Source organism: Passer domesticus, chromosome 13 (assembly GCF_036417665.1).
Source record: "Passer domesticus isolate bPasDom1 chromosome 13, bPasDom1.hap1, whole genome shotgun sequence".
Taxonomy (NCBI): Eukaryota; Metazoa; Chordata; class Aves; order Passeriformes; family Passeridae; genus Passer; species Passer domesticus.
In genome coordinates this window covers 13,693,227-13,713,324 of record NC_087486.1, presented here as the reverse complement: position 1 = coordinate 13,713,324, position 20,098 = coordinate 13,693,227, and the positions used below count along the sequence as shown (strand labels likewise).

The window sequence follows — 20,098 nt, the reverse complement described above, 5'->3', positions numbered from 1 at the left end:
CTTAAAATGCAGGCTGATTTGGTTTCATTTCAGTTACTATTATTTGCCTTGTTAAATTTACCAGAAAAGTTAAATCATAACATGTTTAACTGCACAGTTCCACATTAGCTGCAGATACTTAAACATTTTTCTGTTTGAGTTAGAGATTTTTTTGTTTGCTTGAGAAAGAGAAGGGGGATGAGAATTAACTGAATTTAATCTTACTGAAGTAAGGACTAAATATAGAAAAATATCTAAATTACAGTTTTGAATCCAGATATAGTGTAGGTGTGAAAAAAGTTGTGCATGATGAAATCCGAGGCTATGATTCAGGGCTGTTTCTGTTATTCAGAGATGGGAAATGTCTAAGGATGTCTGACAACAGCTGTACTTCTATAATGTGATTTACAATACTACTTAATCATTGTCGCTTCAATGACATTTACCATCTTCACAAGGACTCCAAGACAATCCCAACACAACTGCCAGCATGAACCCTTAGAACTTAATGAAATAAACAAACACCAGTACAATTCCAGGGAGACAAAGCAAAGTAAAACCAAGATGTAGATTGCAACACAATTAGATAAGCTAACCAATTAAGCACAAAAACAAATTACAAGGCATACAGCACAGTGAGCACAATTCAGCTCAGCAGAGCAGAGTGGGAGCAGAGAAATTCTTGGCCACCAATGGAAGTATTATGAAGGAAAAAAGCTTTTTGGCTTGCCAGAACTAAGCTGCACAATGGTTTTTGTCCTGCATGGATTTATATGGATGTTCACTTCCTTGCTGCAATCAGAACCTTTTGGAATATTCGACTTATTGGAACTCCATTGAAACAGAAGATATTTGTGGAAATAGATGTATTTGTGCTGCACATATTTAAGAAGGGAAGAAAGAGAAGTAACTGATAACACAGCAGTCTTGAAAGGCAGCTGTGAGAGATCAAATTAATGTACCCAGTTTTTATTAAGTATGAAAATATTACATAATGCTGTTGAAGAAAATTCCATTAATGAGATTTGCCTGTGTTTCCATGTGCTTTCCATCTTGGACATAGGCAAAGCAAACTTTCTTATAATACTAAGCCAATAAAATTTGGTTCCAGCTCAGCTACAGTACTTACTGCCTGTGACTGTCTTTAGTCCCTGAGTTTCTCCAGGTGGGATAGTGAATGATCACACAAAAATACCCGAGTGTTTGCTGAAGTCAGAGAATTATAATTCCTTACATGTTCACTTTTCACCCATCATGTTTTGTCTATCACTGGCATCAGTGACTTTTGTGAAATATTTTCTTCTTCCTTCATTACTGAATTCCTCAGTATTCCCCATTGTTTTTTTCCTTAATCCTTTTAGCTTTGTCTGAAATTTTCTCCTGCAGAATAAATCTGCCTTCTTAGCTACACCACTACCCTACAAGCTCTTTGGGAAAAGGAATCATACATAATTTCATAGGCTACAGCATGAACTCAGAAACATATGAAAGGACAATGTAATTCACATGGACAAAGTTGTCTATATGTTTACTGGTGGTTTAATAGAGAAAATAAGCTAATAAATTGCTACATGAGATGCAACTATTAGGTGCATTTAACAATATGAAATACATTTCTTAAAAAAAATTAAAGCATTTTTGTTGCCCTGTAGAGGCCCAACCTTAACAAAAAGAATGAAGGATGTACTTCTAGACAACAGGGGAATCCCCACTTAAAATGATTCAGGACAAGATCTTTTGCAGATAAATTCTTTATAACCATAAATTCAATGCTGGAATCAGCAGAAGCTGTAGAAACTTTAAGAACAATGTGAATTTAATATTTTGCATGTTGAAACCTATATTCTTAAAGTATGTTTCCTCAAGTATTCCCAATGCTACAAGCAGCTCCTGGGTGTTATTTCAACTTCGCAAATATTCTCTTACAAAGAATGCAGAGGGTATGAGCACCAATTGCAGCCTGGTGCAGAAAAGGGAGCAATCTGAGGGCTGCTAATCCTCCTGTTCAATCCACATGGTTCTGGAGGGACAGGTACACATTCCTAAGCAGCAGTGAAATGTTAATGTTAAATGCCTTGTGTTGTAACAGAAATTTAACAAGGTATCTGCTGTAGAATTCCAGAGCCCAGCCCCTCCATGTCCCTGTTCTTACTTCCAGTCTCCAGGAGGATCCATGAGGATTGATGAGGAAGCTCAGACTAGACACGATGGCTCCTATTGCCCTGAACCCCTTCTAGAGCCATGAGCACTCACAATCTGAAAGAACTCAGCCTGTGACCCCTTCAGCCCTTGGCTCCTGCTTAAATTGCCAATTAGAAAGAGCTGCAGTGATGGATTTTGTGTTGGCTCTCCTTGTCTACCTGACACTGGATCAAAGCTACTATCTCATTTCATGCAGGCCAGCTAGCAGCTGACAGAGAGCAATGGCTGTCAGTCATTGTCAAAATAGGTTGCATGTCTATTTATTTATTCTGTAATTAATATTAGGCAGAGTTAATAGCACAAGCTCCTTTTTAGAGTGTAATGCAGTTCTGTACAACCAAGAAAAACAAGGGCAGGCAGGCAATCACTGCCCTGTACATAAAAATCTGGACAGCAACTGAGGACATGACCAGTTAGCAAGAAATGAAAATAGCTTGCTAATAAAATATGAGACTGGGAAAACAAGAAGAACATTTATAACAAAGGCATTTTAAGGTACTGAGTCAGAGAGGTGGGAACTGCTGGTGGGGAACACTGCCAAAGACAGCCTTGTCTGTTCAAGTATCAAAATGATACTTCCACCCACTGTGAGAGAAGATTTGAGTGACAAGCCAGGGCTGTGCTGCTGCTGCAGCATGCACAGAAGTTGGCACACATACACACATAAATACACAAAACCCAAAAACAAACCCACCCAGAAAGAGATACAAAGAGAGAAGCTGAACATGCTGGATTCTGTCAACTGCAAGAAAGGATGTGAGATATGTGTGGGTGACAAGTCAGGAATGCAGCATTTCTAGAGAAAAGCACACTTCTTTTCGTTCCTTCAACAGCACAGTGTAAGTGTAAGATGATACATGCTATGATTATGAACATCTAAAATGCTTACCAATGGTTATTTCTTCTTTGATTTACCTTTTTTTCCTCTATCTCACTTCTTTTTAGCCCTGCCCTACATTCTTGCTTATCAAAGTGGAAAATACCATCATTCTACTTTTCATTAAGGTTCATAGTCTGGAATTTTTTTGACTCATTTTCTTGTCTCACATTCAAGCTTTGACAAAGTTTTTACAGACATTTTTCTGCATTGCATCTGTAAGTCAGAATTCTGCCCCGCCTTCCAGTAAATAAAACCTACATTAAATAAACACCTTTTTCTCCACATTGATAAATTCAGTCTTCTTCAGTCATGTTTATGTGCAGTACTGCTTCACTAATCGTATTGTTAATTTATTAATCTAACCTTCAGCTGTGTGGCTCCTCTTTCCCAGTCTTGTTTCAGGTCTCTTATCTTATGGAAAATGAACTTCATGCTCTAACTTCATTTACAGACCCCCTTCACCCCACACTGCTCACTGCTTGAATTCTGACTTCAACCTTTCTAGAGCTTAGGATAGGATGCTTTTGAAAGTCAAATTTAGAACAAATTTTAGAACTTTTTCTTTTTTTGAGCTGATTCCTATGCTGAGTCTCCCCTCTGAAGACCCCATTTGCCCTCCATAATCCACAACCTGTTATCTGTCTCACCACCCCTCTTTAAAACTGCCTTTACCACAGTGTTCCCCCAAGCTGACAGCAGTCACACTGCTGGTGTGTTTATAATACTGCATTACCACCATTTTTTCCTGTATCTTCATATCTGAAGGGTCAATTGTCCCTTCAAACTTGCATTGAGGAGGTACATTCCTGGAGTCAGGTGCTGCATTTATTTACTTGATTTGTGTGTAAAGGATTAACCATAACAGGTCACCATTAACTTATGCTATTGCTCAGGACAATATTGTAATAATGCCACAAACCTGGCACTTTTCCTGCACTGCTGTTCCTTTCCAGCTGTTTGCTCTGCAAACCCATCTGGTGATGGCATCACCATGTTTGATCCACTCCCCCTCACTTGTCTGATCCATAACCTGGTACTGCATTTGCAGGGAGCCACTTGAACAGTTCAAGACCCTTTCCCCAGTTTGACTGTGCCACGGGAGGCTCAAAGTGCTGCCTCACCTCAGCTTCCATCTCCTCTGTGAGAAGATGGCCACGTGCAGAGCAGGCAGAGGAAAAAGGGGATTCAGCATCCCCTCACCTTTTCCTTCAGAGTCCAGGCAGCTTCTGTCTGCTTATGCTATTTCCAGTACCTAAAATTTCAGGCCAAGTTCTGATGGCAAATAGTGTTTCCCTGACTCACACAGAGAGGAAATATACACTCCTATACATTACCAGCTGGACACCATTCATTCCTGCGGGCCATGTGCTCTACAGCAATGAACCAAGTACTGAGTTATTCTGCAGGATGCACCCCAAAATTTAATGTTTTCTCCGTCGCAGTCACTCTCAGAACATTGTATGCCACTGGGAGCATTCTGGATGTGGCACAAAGACAGCAGTTTCAAGCAGTGTATTCAATGGATGAAAAAACATTACTTTCTGCACTGTTGTCAAAGCAAGAAGCCTCTGAAAGGCCTCAGATCAAGATGAGTCTCAAACAACTGAAATTAGATAACAACTGAAAAAATGCAAGAGTTGCTATTTCTAGTAATTATACCTTACTTACCTAATAATTGACAGCTTTTTACATTTTTTATACAGAGATTAATAGCCCACACATAACAAAGAAAATGGCAATGGTAGGAATTCTTACTGTGGTGCAAACAGCAAATCCATTAGAATAAATTTAAAGAGAGACTACATGTTACAGCTTTGTAACTATTTCAAACTAAATAGATGTTGCAAAAGAAATAAAAAGAAATTTTAAAAAACCTACCCTTCTTTTTATACTTATTAAAGTGGCGCCGTCCTTTGCCAGTAAGCCAAAAACAAACAGAATGAAAATAAAATAATGAAAAACCCACACAAGGAGAACAGGAAAAGAAATTGCGAATAACATAAATCTGAATAATTAGAGTTCTTAAAATCAGATTAAAAAGTCAACTGATCAAACATCGCACAAATTTCTGGTTTAAAAAAAATCCCAAAGCCTTCATTTCATTTAGATTAAAATATTAAACATGTTTCTTATTACATTGCATAATCAACTAGAAGTATCTGCTAAATGGCAACTTCATGGCAGTTGACATAAGCTACTTGACTCCATTTTTGTCCTTCTTTCACAAATTGGACACCATCTCTTAGCAGGCTATGCTCATCATATCAATGTAGAAATCCTATGTGATGGTGCATTGTTCACCTTTTCAGATTAGCTAAAGATGCTTATGATGCAAATCCAAGTATTTTAAAATGCAAAATTAAAGGAGGCTCTGCTCACAGTTGCAAAACAGTATTTGACAGAGTCTTTGGAAGTGGTTTTGTTAAAGGAGTGGAAGAGTTGCATGCCCTTCAAATATCTTATGAGATGAAATGAAATTATAGCCAAGTCTGAGTCACTTCTAGAGCTCAGCTCATTGTAGCACTTCTCTCCATTCCCAGGTGGTGGAAGGCAGGACATGCTGAAGGATGCCTGCTGCAGATTCACCACGGACCTTGAAAATCCAAACTATGATCAGACATGAACAGCAAGAATTCTAAGCAAGAAGGACTTCTTGATATACTTCAGTGGTTATATCATAGAGCTTACAGAAAAATAGAGATGAATAGAAAAAGGTGCAATACACCAAAAAATTACAATAATCACAGCTGCATGTCTGATTCTTTAATTGATCCTTGGCCAGAGAATCACTTTTCACCAATAGCTCCTACACGTAATTGTGGACAAGAGGTTACTTCACAGTGCAGTTCAATTCACAGCAAATCTTCCACTGGCTTTAACTGTACACACTTGCTTTATCAGGACACATCTCTGCATGGAATTATCCTTTGATTATCAGATTTTCTTTTTCTTTGTATGCCATATCTTATCCACATGAGATCAAAATGTATCATTACCTTTTTTGTATGTTAGATGAAATTCTTTAGCCTTAATAAGGATAAACTCCAAAGGGAATCTTGCCTAAGCAAGAATGGAGTAAATCTGCTGATACTGAATACCAGATAATAAGCTATTTCCACAGAATGAGAATGAGAAATACCCCACACAGTGTTTGGCAGGAGTGTTTGAGAGGGTGAAGTTAGTTCCATTTCAATCAGGGTATGAAAGTGTGTTACACCCTGTGGGTTGGGCCAAAAGCTCATCTCTTTCCAATAATTTTCATAGTGTTCTCTTGAAGCTAATGGATCTGAAGTCAAATCTGTGCTGTGTCTCACAGCTTTCCTTCATTTTTATCTTTTAGAGCCACGTGGGTGGAGGGGTCCCTGTGCACTGCCTGCAAATGGTTTGCAGAGACTCCCCTGATGTCTCACTGCCTCTGATGGCCTCAGGATCAGCCCTGGGATAAAGGATTGTGTTTCCTATCTGTCAGACCTGGGGTTCACACAAAAGGGAAGTTCTCAGACTGCTGTTACTGCATGGACCAAGTTCTAAAAGCCATCTGAGGAGCTTGCTCACGTTTTCTCCACATTTCTCTATTTGAGTCTTGCCTCAACTGATTTTATGGTGGAGAAATGATATTGAAAGATGCATTGCTAGGGAAATAATTGAAAAAATCAAATTGAAAAAAACTATCATCTTTCCATACTCATGACAGTTCAAATATAAATTTAACAATACAGTAGATGTACATTAAACATGTGTCCATACATGTAATATGATGTAAAAGATGTAATTCTGTATCTCGTTTTACTGTGCTTTCCCCTGCATAGAATTCCAATTTTGATTTCTGTGTTCTGAAACTGCTCTCACATATGAAGAGAATGCAAGTAAGCAGAAAAGCCTGTGGCTATGAGGACAGGCATGAAAGAGGTGAGGCAAAAAGCCCTTACACCCAGCTTTCAGGGTAAAGCTGTGCAGTTGTTCCAGCACAGAAACACGAGTTCTGTCAACACGCCCATGTTCTCATCTTGTGCAGTTTTTCAAGCTTCTTTGTTCTTTAGAAATACCCTGATGTCTGACAAGAAAACAGTACCAGAGTTGAAGGAAGCTTCCATGAAACCATTTATGCTTTTGAGGGGAAAGAGACAACACAGAAAGGACAAAGCAGGAAGCAGAGGGAATGCACTGAGGGGCAGGAGAAGCCTGACAAATAGTTTGACAAGCACCCTATTCAAAAGCTATTTATCTGTCACAGCCTGAACGAAGTATTTTCTAGCACTAACACAGCATACAGTGCTACACAGAGGTTCAGTAGACAAAGCAGGATTGCTGCACAACTCAAAATGCAAATGAGTTGATATAATGGCCATGTATGTGTGAAGGGTGGCAGTGAAGCACACAGTCACTGCATGCATACTTTCACAGGTTAACACCACAGAAAAGCACAGAGCTGTCAGTCTGTATTTATAGCTCACATTATCACACCATTTACTTTGTGCAATACAGATATCTCCTCTCTAGATTTACCAGCTGTCTTAATTTCTCAGGTAATCAAACAACTATTTGAATGTTCTGTAGAATGAGCAGGGTGAACACTGAAATAGCAGGCTTAGCTTTTCAAGGCCCTTGGGGTCTCTATTTCTCCTTTTTTTTTTTTTTCCTTTTTTTTTTTTTTTTTTTTTTTTTTTGTACTGGGGCACCTTCAAGAGCCAAATGTGGAGACAAAACTCAGAAATTACTCACTCCAGTACAACTATAGCAGCTACTCAAGGAGTATTTCATAGACACATGGATATGCCACAGCAGCGACAGAGGTGGGGCACAATGAACTCTCCTCACGACTGCATCAGGAGTCTAAGAAGAAATGAGCAAATTTCGAAGGCCCTTCAAGTTATTTCAAAAACCTTTCAAACACCAGGCTTTCCCCCTTGGAACACTAACAACCCTCTGGAAAACAACTGATATTGATAGTGTGCTTAAATCTCACACAAACTAAGAAGGAAGCAAACTGTAAAATGTTCTGAGTGTGCTCAGGAGCAGAGGGGAATACAACCAAGCCACTGAATTTAGACAACATATCTACTGCTGGCTGTATAAACTAAAGAAGTCCTCCTTTATGAATCCTTTCCCTAAGACTGTTATCCAAAACTCTAAGAAAAACTTAATGAACACATACTGCCAATCCATAGATGTCATTTAGATTTCTACTTAATCCTTGATAGCGGTGTATTTCCCAGTTTTAGCTGTTAAAATTTACAACTGACATTTCAGAAAATGTTTATTTTAAGATTTTATCAGGTCCTACCTATTTTTCTACAAAAGGCAAAATTCCTTTGGTCAAAGAGTAATTTTATATGCAAGAAAGATGCTTTGTACTAGACGTAAGGCTCAGGCAAGCCAGAATATGTACTACGCTCTATCAATGAAGACAATCAGTCTTTTCTTGCAGACCAGCTAATGATAATCAGAAAGCATTGATAATTCATCCACTTTTCCAGAAAATAAATATTTTCTGCCATTTCTGTCTACTACCCTTGCCACAAAAAAAGGATGTAGCTATGCAAGCTCATTGGAAAGGTGGAATACTTCCACTTGAAAGCTTTTAACTCGAGATCTAAGAATAAAAAAAGCAAATTGTTCTATTTGAGTCTAGCTCAGACCCATGCTAGCTAGCAGGCATTGTAGATCAATAGGTGACAGACACACACTGTGGTTATTTGTAAATATAGGGAAAATGATACCTTTAGCACAATCTGCTCCATGAAATCCTGGAAAACAGTGGCAGACACCTGAGACACACTCGCCATTCCCATGGCAATGGCGTGGGCAGTCTTGCACTGAGTCTGAAATTAAAGCATCACAAGCACATTAATTGGTTAGTTCCTACTCAGGCTACAGATTTTTCTTTCTTTTTTCACCATTTTAATTTGTCCTCAATACTTAGAAGTATAACCCCTAACAATATTAGCAGCACAAGGTTCAGGTGAAGAAGAATGCACAGAGTTTCATGAGAGTATGAGTACATGTAGAGATCTAGTGACATACTGAAGTCACATGTTAAGTTCTGGGATTTATTAGAACCCAAAGTCTTCTGATAATGCTCAAATCCTCTGTTCCAAAAATAGGCAGGACTTCTTAAGACCTCTACAGCCATGCTTGAGTTTATATTGTACAGCAAACACAATGCTTCCTCAGGAAAATCAACGCTCTCCCTTTTGCAATGAGACTGCTCTTGCTCAGCCACTCTGCCATGGGAAACTGATTATCCCAAGGACTGTGTCTTCTTTTCCTTCTGCAGGCATTTAAAGCCTCATTGATTAACCTGACAAAAATATCTGCTGAACATGACAAAGAGGAGATCTTTTGCTCCGGCAAATCTACTTGATCCTTAAAGAAATGAATTAAAAAGATGCAGGTGGCTGTGCAAGAGGACAAAAAGAGTTCTGTAAAAACAGAGGACAAAGTTTACTATCAGAGTTTGAGTGACTGACTGAAATGTTGATGACTTCAATAATATAAGAGTCTGATAACATTTCAGCTGTAGCAAAATACTTTTTTTCCACAATATCTGTTATCATTTGGGTAAAGCATACCTTACTTTGCATAATAACAATCTAAAACTAAAATTCAATTTTTGAAATTAATTCTTAAAATTATTTTAATTTGAAAGCTGTTGGATTTCAGCAGAACATATTTTCAACAGTGAATTATTGGAACAAAAATCTAATTGGAATATTACTCTTCACTATCACTCTCTGTTGTTGTGGGATCTGTGGTTCCAAACTAAATGGTTCTGTCAGCCCCAGGCACCAAATCAAGCTGCTGTACAACACAGAAAAGAGAATTTGGATTTGGAACTAGCAGAACTATAGAGAGTATTTTTATTTGACAAATTAAACTGCAAAGAAGAAAAGGATTCAAGTAGAACTTTAAATCTAATTTCACAGTTGCAGGACACCAAATACAAAATGTCTAAAGCAAATTTTTAAAGAGATGTCATTAGCTTGGGCTCTTGAAATGAGTAATGTAAACAAAGAAAAGAAAAATTGAAATGCAATGCTCAAAGATATCAATTTGTCTCATGAAGAATCTTGTTTATAGATTTATTCATTATTTTGCTTCATGGCACACGAAAGCATTCTCTATGTATTAAAAATCATGGTAAATTTAGTATTGTCTGGGAGTTAACATAATTTCTGTTATTCTTCCTTCTCTTCTACACCAGAGAGATGTTCAGCTGTCTCAGAGCCTTTCATTATGAAGCATCTGATACAAGGTGTGTGTAGAGCCAGATAAAACACTATATTTTTCTCCAGATTTCATTTCAATTACTATCATTGCTCTATCAAGTAGCCTACCTGGCTATTACACCTTTGATGCTCTTGAAAGCTATAGCCTTGATCAGGCAACCCTTTAAAGGGCAGCTTATAATATCCTAAGGTTTTCTAAGCACAACAGGGGCATAACAAGACATGAGCACAAATATTCTTGTTTTTAGAGAAGTGGAAAAAGCCTTCTATGGGAAAATAATGAAAAAAGAAATATATAATGTCATGGTTTGGCAGGGGAGGAATTTGTAGAAGTGATACAAAAGCTTTTTGTGTAATTGATAAGTTTGTGGAACCACTACATATATATATATACATATATGTTGATTTTTCAACATTCATAGAAAGGTATTTTTTCCATCCTAGTTCAGGGTAACAGAAGTTATATATACAAATCCTGTTTGTACTCAATGATAGTCTTGATTATTCACCTACACCCTTTGGAACTTAGGCCAACAAACTGAATGCTATACTAGTGTAAAAGAAAAAAAAACAAAACTAAGCTACATATTATTAATAAAGACTAGAAAACACCTCTGACTATTTTTCATCAAATCTAAAACCTCATTTTTACTTCTTACAGTTTCCCTGAACTAAGAGGAATTACAGATTTATACAACACAGTGCCATTTCAGACTTCACCAGCCAGGACAGAGTATCACAAAGGATACCTCAGAATTTGTCACACCACTGTGAAAAGACAGTCAGCAAAGTTCATTAAGAGCTTCAAAGGACAACAAATCTAATAAAGGTTGGATAATTTAGACTCAGTTTGATTCTCAACCGAATGAAATCCTGTTCTAACAAAACTGCAGCTGGATGTTCTTCCACCACGTTGAGGAGATGACTCACTGTTAGGTGAGTGGTAAGCTGTAAAGCAACATACAGCTAATTAACTGGCTCAATTAATCTCTAGGATGGCTGCAAACAATAATCTCATTTGCAGGTATCAGTTTCTTGAGCTGTCTTTCCACCAAGATTAAACAGCTCTCCTGTTGGATACTATTCCACCTGGGCGTAAAGAAGCATCTTCAGAGCAGCAAATAAAGAGTATCAAAATGACAGAGATAAGGGAGAGGAATATTAGCTGGGGAATGCTTCAAACCACACTGAATTTTCTGAACCTTGTTTTCCAAAACTAAACTAGAGATCAATGGGAATGCTAAAATATTAAGCAAATAATGAGTGAATTAATGTCAGCACACCCCCTTACTGACTCTTTGCCAGAGTAGTGTTGAGTCAAAAAATGCACAGCATCACATAAGGACAAACAGGCCAAATACTGAGAACTGCAGGAAAATATTCCAACCGTGGGTAAGGGAGGGTATAAACAGAAGGAAAAAGTGCCCATCTGGTGGAAGCACCTACCCAGAATGACCGTGCTGAAGGAGACCACCTCTTTGTCCTTGCCGTCGTTGTAGAAGGCCAGGTGCCACAAGCCCACGTCCAGGTACTGCACGAACACGGCCTCGTTCTGAACGAGCGTCTGGACGCTGCGGCGCTCCCGCGGGGACTCCACCACGCTCCACTTCTCTTTGCCATCCAAACGTTCCATGAAATCATACTGCAGGGAGGGGAAAAAAAAAAAAAACAAAGGGAAAAAAAAAGAGAACACAAACAAAACAAAACCCCAGACAAACAGACCTGAATACAGAATGGCTCAGCTCAAGAATCTGACTCTATTTTCTCTTCTACCTTGTTATAAAATAGTGGTTCTGGAAAAAATGTGAAACTAACATTTACTAGCTGACCATGGAACACAAAGAGATTCTGTGACTTTTATTCTTTCTTAAACAGTGACCTAGAATTATGCATCTTTCCCCTGCATAGGTGATCATAAAATGTACAAATTGACAGAATGATTTTTTGAGAAACAATTTAAAATCCATTATTTGACCCATTAGGTTAGGTTCCTACACAGTTTTCAGACACTCAGGAAACCCACTCCCTTTTCTAAGCAATTGGCTGGAATGAATTCTTTTTGAAACAGGAACAGATATCTGAGGTGTAACTCCAGACATACAATTGAATGAAAGCCCCCAGAATGTGAAACAGGAATAGCACAGACAGGAAATGCGTTTGTCTAATGTAACTCACGACCAGATAAAAATAAACTGTACAAGTTTTACATTACAGAGTAAAAGTTGCTTACCTGAGGTTGTGTGTGGAACAATCAGGGCAAGTGTGATACAAAAACCAGAGGGAGCATGGAAAGGAATAACACAAATAAGGGAATTGAACTTATATTAAGGAAAACTGAGAATTTCTGTTTGGATGGCTTCCAAAGAAGGTAGAACATTGCATTAATCTTTGGAAAAGGGATCAAACAGAGCAAGTGATTATTTAGAACATAAGAGCGATGGCACCATTAATGGCATGAAACTAAAAAAAGAAAGAAAGAAATTTAAGATGAATGTCAGATAAGCTTCCCATCTATTAAGCTCAGTAAATAGCCTCCCAATGGAGATGCCACAATTAAACAAGACTGGAAGAAATATTGGTTAGTCTACAACAGGGAATAACTCTGCATAACAAAGCAGCTGGGATAGCTGTCCTAATAGGCTTTTTTTCTGTCAGTAATGTCTGTGATTCTGGAGCTCTCAAGCTCAACTGAGTAGATCTCATAGTCCCTATCTAAGGGAAGCCCTTAAGAAATACCAAAACCAATACATCTAATCTTTTGATAGCTGCATAACAAGTCCCCTATGAAAACACATCTTGTTTTAGACACATTTATCTGTGTAGGAGTAGATAGAGATAGATAGACATGTCTAAAGAAAGATGCATGTGTTCAATAAAATACAGTAATAGTATGTGCTTGCTTGCCCAGTAGCTTCATTACATTTCCCTCTGTTATCTCTACCACTTCCAGGGTGTGCCCACAACAGCTATGAGAAAACATCCACCTTCCCTTGCTTTCACTTTAAACAGAAAACTGCAACCTTGCCTCCTAAATAGAACAAACATCCAGAGAAGGACACACACACAGTTTTGCACACTGTATTCCACTCAGGAACTGTGAGCCCTAGTAAATTATTCACAACTTGTGATAAAATAATGAAGATTCTCTCTATTAGGGGAAGACACAGACAAAATTAACACTCTAGTGCCATCACATCTATCCAAAACTGGGGTATAAAACCCAGTTTTATACCTTTCTAGCTGAAAATCTCTTATGTACCAGCATTATGGAGCCCTGGTATGCTCAGCCTTACAACAAAGGGAAATGTCTGGAAGAACTATTGTCTTCCTGATAAACTGTGGAACTGACACTGACCTGCAGCCTTTCCACAAAGGAAATCCATGGCAGGGAGGAATTAGATCCCCAATCTACTAATGTTGAGAGCTATCATCACAGTGAGTGCATTATGCTCTCTATCCATGATTCTGTGCTTTTAAATGAGGGACAAAGTAAGAGAAGTGGAATAAAAGAGTTTCACTCAATATCAGATTGCCATCCACTTGAGCCTTTTTCCACATATGATTTAAATGGGAAAAGGTAAATCAGATAAATTAATAAAAATCAGGCAAAGCATGCCAGAGATTTAGAGAATTCTGGCATGCCAGTAACTTTCAGCATATGTGAGGTATACACACATATATCTATCTCTGAAATCAATGGCATTTGGAAAGATTGCTAAAAGCCATTGTCTAACAGTCAGAGGTTAAGGACAGACTCATCACCTCCTTGGGAAATGTTATTACTTGGGCAACATCTTGGGAAAAAGAAATTGTGCTCTTCAGAACAATTGTTCACAAAGGGTCAACTGAGGAAGCAGCAATAAAAGCTGACATTTCTCACTGGCAACATGCTGTTCGTCTCTGCTTGTGCTGGCAGGTTCCTCTGCCTCCCTCTGTTTGATGCTGATTCCACCTCATATAGTAGAGAAGGCTCAGCAGTTGGCCAGATCGAAGGGGAAGAGTTTTCAGCCTGAAGCTGCTTGAAGTAGTTTTAGCTGCAGAATCTCTTTTCATGATGATGGGGTGTGACCTAGTGAGAGCAGGTCCCTTGGCACAACGATTTTAACTTTGGTACAGTTAAGAGTGGTATTGCCCCTTTTTAATCAAACTAGGACAAATAATTTAATGCCCAGGCAAAAGCAAAATTACTGAATCTAGATAACTCTGTGAATGCCGAAGTACTGGTGCAAAGTGATACAGAAAACAATAATACATTTTTATCCCTCTTTGGATTTCTCAAACTGAGGAAAAAAAAAAATGAAGGAAGTTAATATATCTGCTGGTGGTTCCCTGGGTGTATTAATCTTAATATGTCAGTAAGGATGAGGTATATGTGCCCCAAAATCAAAAATCCCTGACTGAAGGGTCACCAAGATGACACTAGAAACTCATAAGCACATGCTTGGCTGAATCATCATTTCACTTTTCACGGCCCTGTTGATTTTCTGATTTACCACCCTTGCATGATTAATTACTTTTACATAATGTTGTGCTGAAGATATCACTCTTGCTTTAAAGCTACTTATTGGCATATATGAATAGATTAGAAAACCCATCTAGGAAAAGGAGGCAAGTAATTTCATGATCATTAAAAAGCAACTGTGGAATCCTTAATCTACCACACACACACACACACAACTGCTAGGGAAGAGGCCACTAAATCACATGAATTAGGGAATGGACATGTCAAACCAAATTAAATTGCTGAAGTAATTTGGAAGTTTCACTGACTTTTGGCTTTTTTGTTTTCTTTTTTTATGATCCTTTATAGTTCATGGCTTCATACTGAAAATCACAAAAATGGCTAAAAAAGCTGAGGAACAACATGCAGCAGAAATCCCAAATGACTACATCATCAGAGTTCAATTTTGCAGCAGGGAGTACTTACTATGATTAAAGCCCAATACAAGCGAGTGACTTGCCAGCCTACATCGCTAAACAAATTCCAAATTCACTCTCTCGGTGAGTTTGTTTATTTTTACTACCCAGCATACTGAAATCCTACTGCTTACTTTTATTTACAAACCTAAAATCTCATGCTAAGTTCTTTCTGAGCAATTTGTTTTTATAATTTCTCCATTCAGGGCTTTCTACCCTCTGATGCATTTTATTCATGGGCTAATAAAGACTTTCCTTTTCCCGTAACCATGGGGAGTCAGCAGAACAGTTTCACACCTATGGTTGTGACTCCAGCACTGCACAGAGCCACCGAGCCCAGCCACACAGAGGAAGGGAACCACTTGTGACCACTGTGAAGCTGAGGGAGCTCTCAGGGCTCAGGACTGGAAATGCAGAGGGCCATCAAAATATTCAGGGATTTTCTTAGATTTGAAACAATTTGCATACCTCCACAAAATGCCTAAGAGTTTTTGAGATTAGGAATTGAAAAGAATGATCTCCTAGAGCTCTTGTCTCAATAGGGGGTGCATATTCAACAGGAGAGAGGGAGCATGCTTGGGGTGGCGGCCAGCATTTGCCTTTATGCCAAAGCCCTGCAGGATCTAAGCAGCCAGGAAAACATATGGCAGGGAAGCTTGTTTGCAAAGTGCTCTAAAATTAGTTCTTCATAAAATCCATTTGGTAATTATTCATTAAAATACAGCCATGAAACATCTGACACCCACGATGGCAGCCAACCAACCGGTTTGTTCCCACATTTGGATGTGCCACAAGCCAGCCAGTTCAGGCCAGCCCGTGGCCACCAGGCAACTCTGAGGTGCTCAGAGCACCTAAAGTGTTTGAGCACCTGTTAAAAACCAAGGGAACACTGATGCTCCCTTGCTCTCCAAGGTTTTCTTTTCAAATAAAGCCATTTCCTGGTATGAATGAAAAGAGTTTTCATTTTGACATGAAAAATTTATAAGTATAAACCACGCTGCTGGAAATGAAAACAATACAACCCCACACATTGCCTTCTCCAGACATTCCAGGGAAGTTCCTCTCAGGTTACCTCATTTCATGCATCATTTGGAACGTGCTACCAGCATGTAGCAACACCATAGTTGCTGTAAGCTCTGCAGAGTTGCTTCATGCATTATTTGACATTTACAGTTCATTTTCTATACATTATCAATTCTATTAGTATGACTCTCTTCTGCTAAATTCCTATTGATCATTCAAGCCTGCAATGTGCATTTTGTTATTTCTGCATAGCACTACACAGGTTGGAGGGATTTTGCCCAAAAGCACTGCATTTCTTGCCACTCAAAACTGCATTTTTGCCTCTCCTCCGGAGCTCCACTCCCCATGCACATGGCACACAGGCTGCATCCAGACAAGTTCACAGCTACATCAGTTTGACTGACTAAACCAGGCATTTGGAATATTTGCTAAACAGTAATACTGAGAAGGTTAAATCTCAGCAGGGCTCTCAGACAGGAACTGCATCTTGTTGTCTCAGGTTAATCATGTACCTAATTTGCTGATTATTGACTTGTTCCCACAAAGGATTTTACTCGGCTTGACATATGAGCACTGATCAGTGATGAACTGTCAAGCTGTTCACTGCTTTAGAGCTCATGTCCCTAACCTACAGAAACAAGGATTTTAAATTTCAATTTTAAAATATCGTCTGGTGTCAACTTCAGACTGTTTTCATTCATACAAAAGTATTGTGCTCCTTTCTGTCAGAACAAGGCTTCTTTTCACTAACTCAGGTCTGTAACAGCTTGCATTTCTTATTCTAAAATAACTTTTCTTGGTAGCAGCTTGACTGAATTTTGATTGCTGGGCAAAATTGCCATGGAACCTCCTGCTGCAGCACCCTATTAACAAGCACCAAGACCCTGCCTGAATGTGGGAAGTTTATGCTGGCTCAAATTGCAGATTCAGACCAGATCTACACTAGTTTATATACAGCGTGTTTCATTAACCCCACTTATGAAGAGGTTTACAACTGCTTCCTCTGAAGACTGGAAAGGAGGTCCCCTAAGGAGGAATCCAGCTCAAGAGGAAACACAGATGATATTTCTCATTATTTAATTTAACACAAAGGTCACAAAATTTCTATTCTATCCATGTGAGGTGGAGTGAACAGAAAAAAACTGCCTGATCACAGCCTTCTTAGATGAGAGCATCATAATGAAACCTAGAACAAATACATTGGATCATACTGCAATATAAAGTTTATCCTGAACTTAAAAAAAATAAAAATTGTACTACCAACTACTTCCAACTGGATTTCTTGTAAAAGATACAGGCATACCTTCCTCACATCTTAGTCAAAAAATTTAAATTAACCTGTATTTATAGCAAACTTTGATGATTGCTTCGGAGCTTTGGTTGCCCTAAGTAATTTTCATTTCATGATTTATACTTTTGTTTGTTTTCCTCAACTAAATTGTCATTTTATTCATGATGGAATAGGGGAAGTGAGCACTAAAATACTGAATTAAATGAGACATGCGCAATGAATTATGCCATTGCCTCACTGGAACAGCTGAAGATCCACAGACATAATTTCACCCTCAAGACAGCATATTGAATGAAGCCTTACAGCCAAAATCAAAACATTCTTAAGAAAGGCTCCCACCCTGGAACATATTCTCTGAAGATATATTTTTTGTGTTGCCCGGATGGCTGGAAATGACTGAAAATCAGTCAACAGCCCTCTGCAATTTCCCAAGTTTTTCAGTCTTTGTATCAAATTTTAGAACATCATATGCTGACATGGAAAACTGACCATGTGCTCCCCTCCTTGGCCCGTGCACTGCTGATCCTGATTTCTTACCACTCAAACACACCCATTCAGTAACTCACAGAACATTGGAAGACAGATTTCTACAGTAAGCTGATGAATTTTGCACAGCCAAAGCTCCTTCTGCACAAATTCTTAGAAGCAGAGGTAATAAACCCATATCAACCTCCTCACTCCTTTACTCCCAAGTTTGATTAAAGATTTTGGTCCTCAACTTATCAGTTTTTTCTCATAGATAACAGGATAGTTTTATCCCAGTTTGTGCCAAGATTATATAAGAGAATTAAAACCTCGTTTGAATGGCAAGGACATAATTACTTATTTTATAAATGTATTGCTGAAGCATTTAACAACCTAAAAATGTTAAGATGAAGGTGGTTCAGTCAAATATGACAAATAAAGGAATTCAGGAAATCCCTAAGCTTGAATTCTGTAAACTCCAACATAAACCTAACAAAGATGGCCTAAGTTTTGCATTCCGACATTCAAAGCCAACAAATATATTGATAAAGTACCTGGGCATGTGATGGTGGGAGTCCTCTTCTTATATAAACACCAAAAAGAGCATCCTTCCCTAAGGATATGTTGAACTTCAGGAACTGTGGCTGGCTGATATGGATCTGAGACCTCCAAAAAACTCCGGGGGGCACCTCCTGGGTGACCCTGTGGCCAACTTCTGTTTCTCCACTATCTATGCTGCTATTCCTAGTGACCCATGGTCCTATAAAACAAAAGCAAATATAAATCAAATGAGATAACTGGTTTTAATACAGGTAGTTTAATCATTCAAGATGAACATCTGTGGCAGTGACACCTCTTAAATCAAACTGTAACTTTCTTATTCTGATGCAATCTGCCTGCTGTTCAATCAGTATGTAAGAATTTGGCCCTTATATTTAAAGCAAAATTCTGCAAACCTTTTTTTTTTTTTTCCTGTGGAGCATCAGCAATCTTCTCATCCCTCAAACCCTTTAATTCTGTGATTGCTCCTCACTGATCAAACAGCAACAGCAGAGTCAATTAAACACATGTGAATCTCCCCGTGCTCTTTTCAGTTGCATCTTGTACACAACCAGGGTATAAAAAATTGCCAGAAAGGTGAACTGAAGGATAACTTCAATCTAAATGAACTGATTGCAAATTTTTATTACCACTGTTTTCTTCACTGAAGTAGCCCAATAGACTTTAGGTCACAGAAAAGAGAGTTGACAGAAGAAATGAAATGCACACAAAAGGGTTTAGAGGACAATGTAACTGTACTCTAACATGCATGTTCTCCTTGAAACAGAGTTAGCACAACTCAGTGCAGTGCTTTTGAAGTTCTCTCTGCCTGAAGCAGGGCCTATCCGCAAGTCTTTTTCCCTCGTGCTGTGGTTAGTTAAAATCCATCATTTGTTGGTTTTTCAGCATGCATTATTGAAGACAAGATACAAGACCTTTCTGGTTGAGTGCTCTGGCTTCCAGCCCATGAAATAGTCAGCTCTTAAAATATGGTGCAAATTCCTTCTGTTCTCAACTGAACAAGTTCTGAGGCTACACATATTTTAAACATGGAGTGCAGAACATGGAGTTAGCAGTGTTTTTAAGCTACAATATGCAGCAATGCTTGGTTTTGTGTTCTGTATTCCCAAACAACATGGTGAGCAATCTATATATAAATTCTTACAACAGACACTATAGTAAACCAGAAAACCACAGAAAATATCTGTTGACAATCACAGAAATGTAAAGGTATCACTAATACCACTACTGCCATAGACTGGATGGTAGTGATACCTCTGATACAACCTGACAGCATTTGTAAAAAGCTCAGTGTTTACTTCATGAGGGTTTTTCTGCCACGTAGTGTAATGCTATTTTCAATAAATGGCAAGTTACTTTTGAAATACATTCCAGCACTGTATGAATGTAATGGGATGGCACAGAAGAACATATAATTCCAGCAGGTAAGTACATAACAGCTTTTCTGTCTTGACTATCTTTAATTGAGAGAGCTGCAAAAGCACGGTTTCAATTATAGATTCTAAATTATCTATGTTAGCAGCACTTAGACTTGTACATAATGAAACAGAT

General features: G+C 38.5%; 1 protein-coding gene across 25 annotated transcripts in view; it reads right to left on the bottom strand.

Annotated features, from left to right (window-relative positions):
• TENM2 (teneurin transmembrane protein 2) overlaps positions 1–20,098 on the bottom strand; it is a 1,348,016-nt gene that overhangs the window by 93,991 nt on the left and 1,233,927 nt on the right. For 16 of the 25 annotated variants that reach the window (XM_064387797.1, XM_064387800.1, XM_064387808.1 and 13 more), the window contains 4 exons: positions 18,541–18,746; positions 11,737–11,932; positions 8,782–8,883; positions 4,940–4,972 (listed from right to left, as the gene is read on the bottom strand). In XM_064387797.1, coding sequence (XP_064243867.1) covers positions 4,940–4,972; positions 8,782–8,883; positions 11,737–11,932; positions 18,541–18,746 — 537 coding nt within the window. The remainder of the gene's footprint in view (positions 1–4,939; positions 4,973–8,781; positions 8,884–11,736; positions 11,933–18,540; positions 18,747–20,098) is intronic. The other 9 variants (XM_064387810.1, XM_064387811.1, XM_064387812.1 and 6 more) reach the window with 1 other exon arrangement.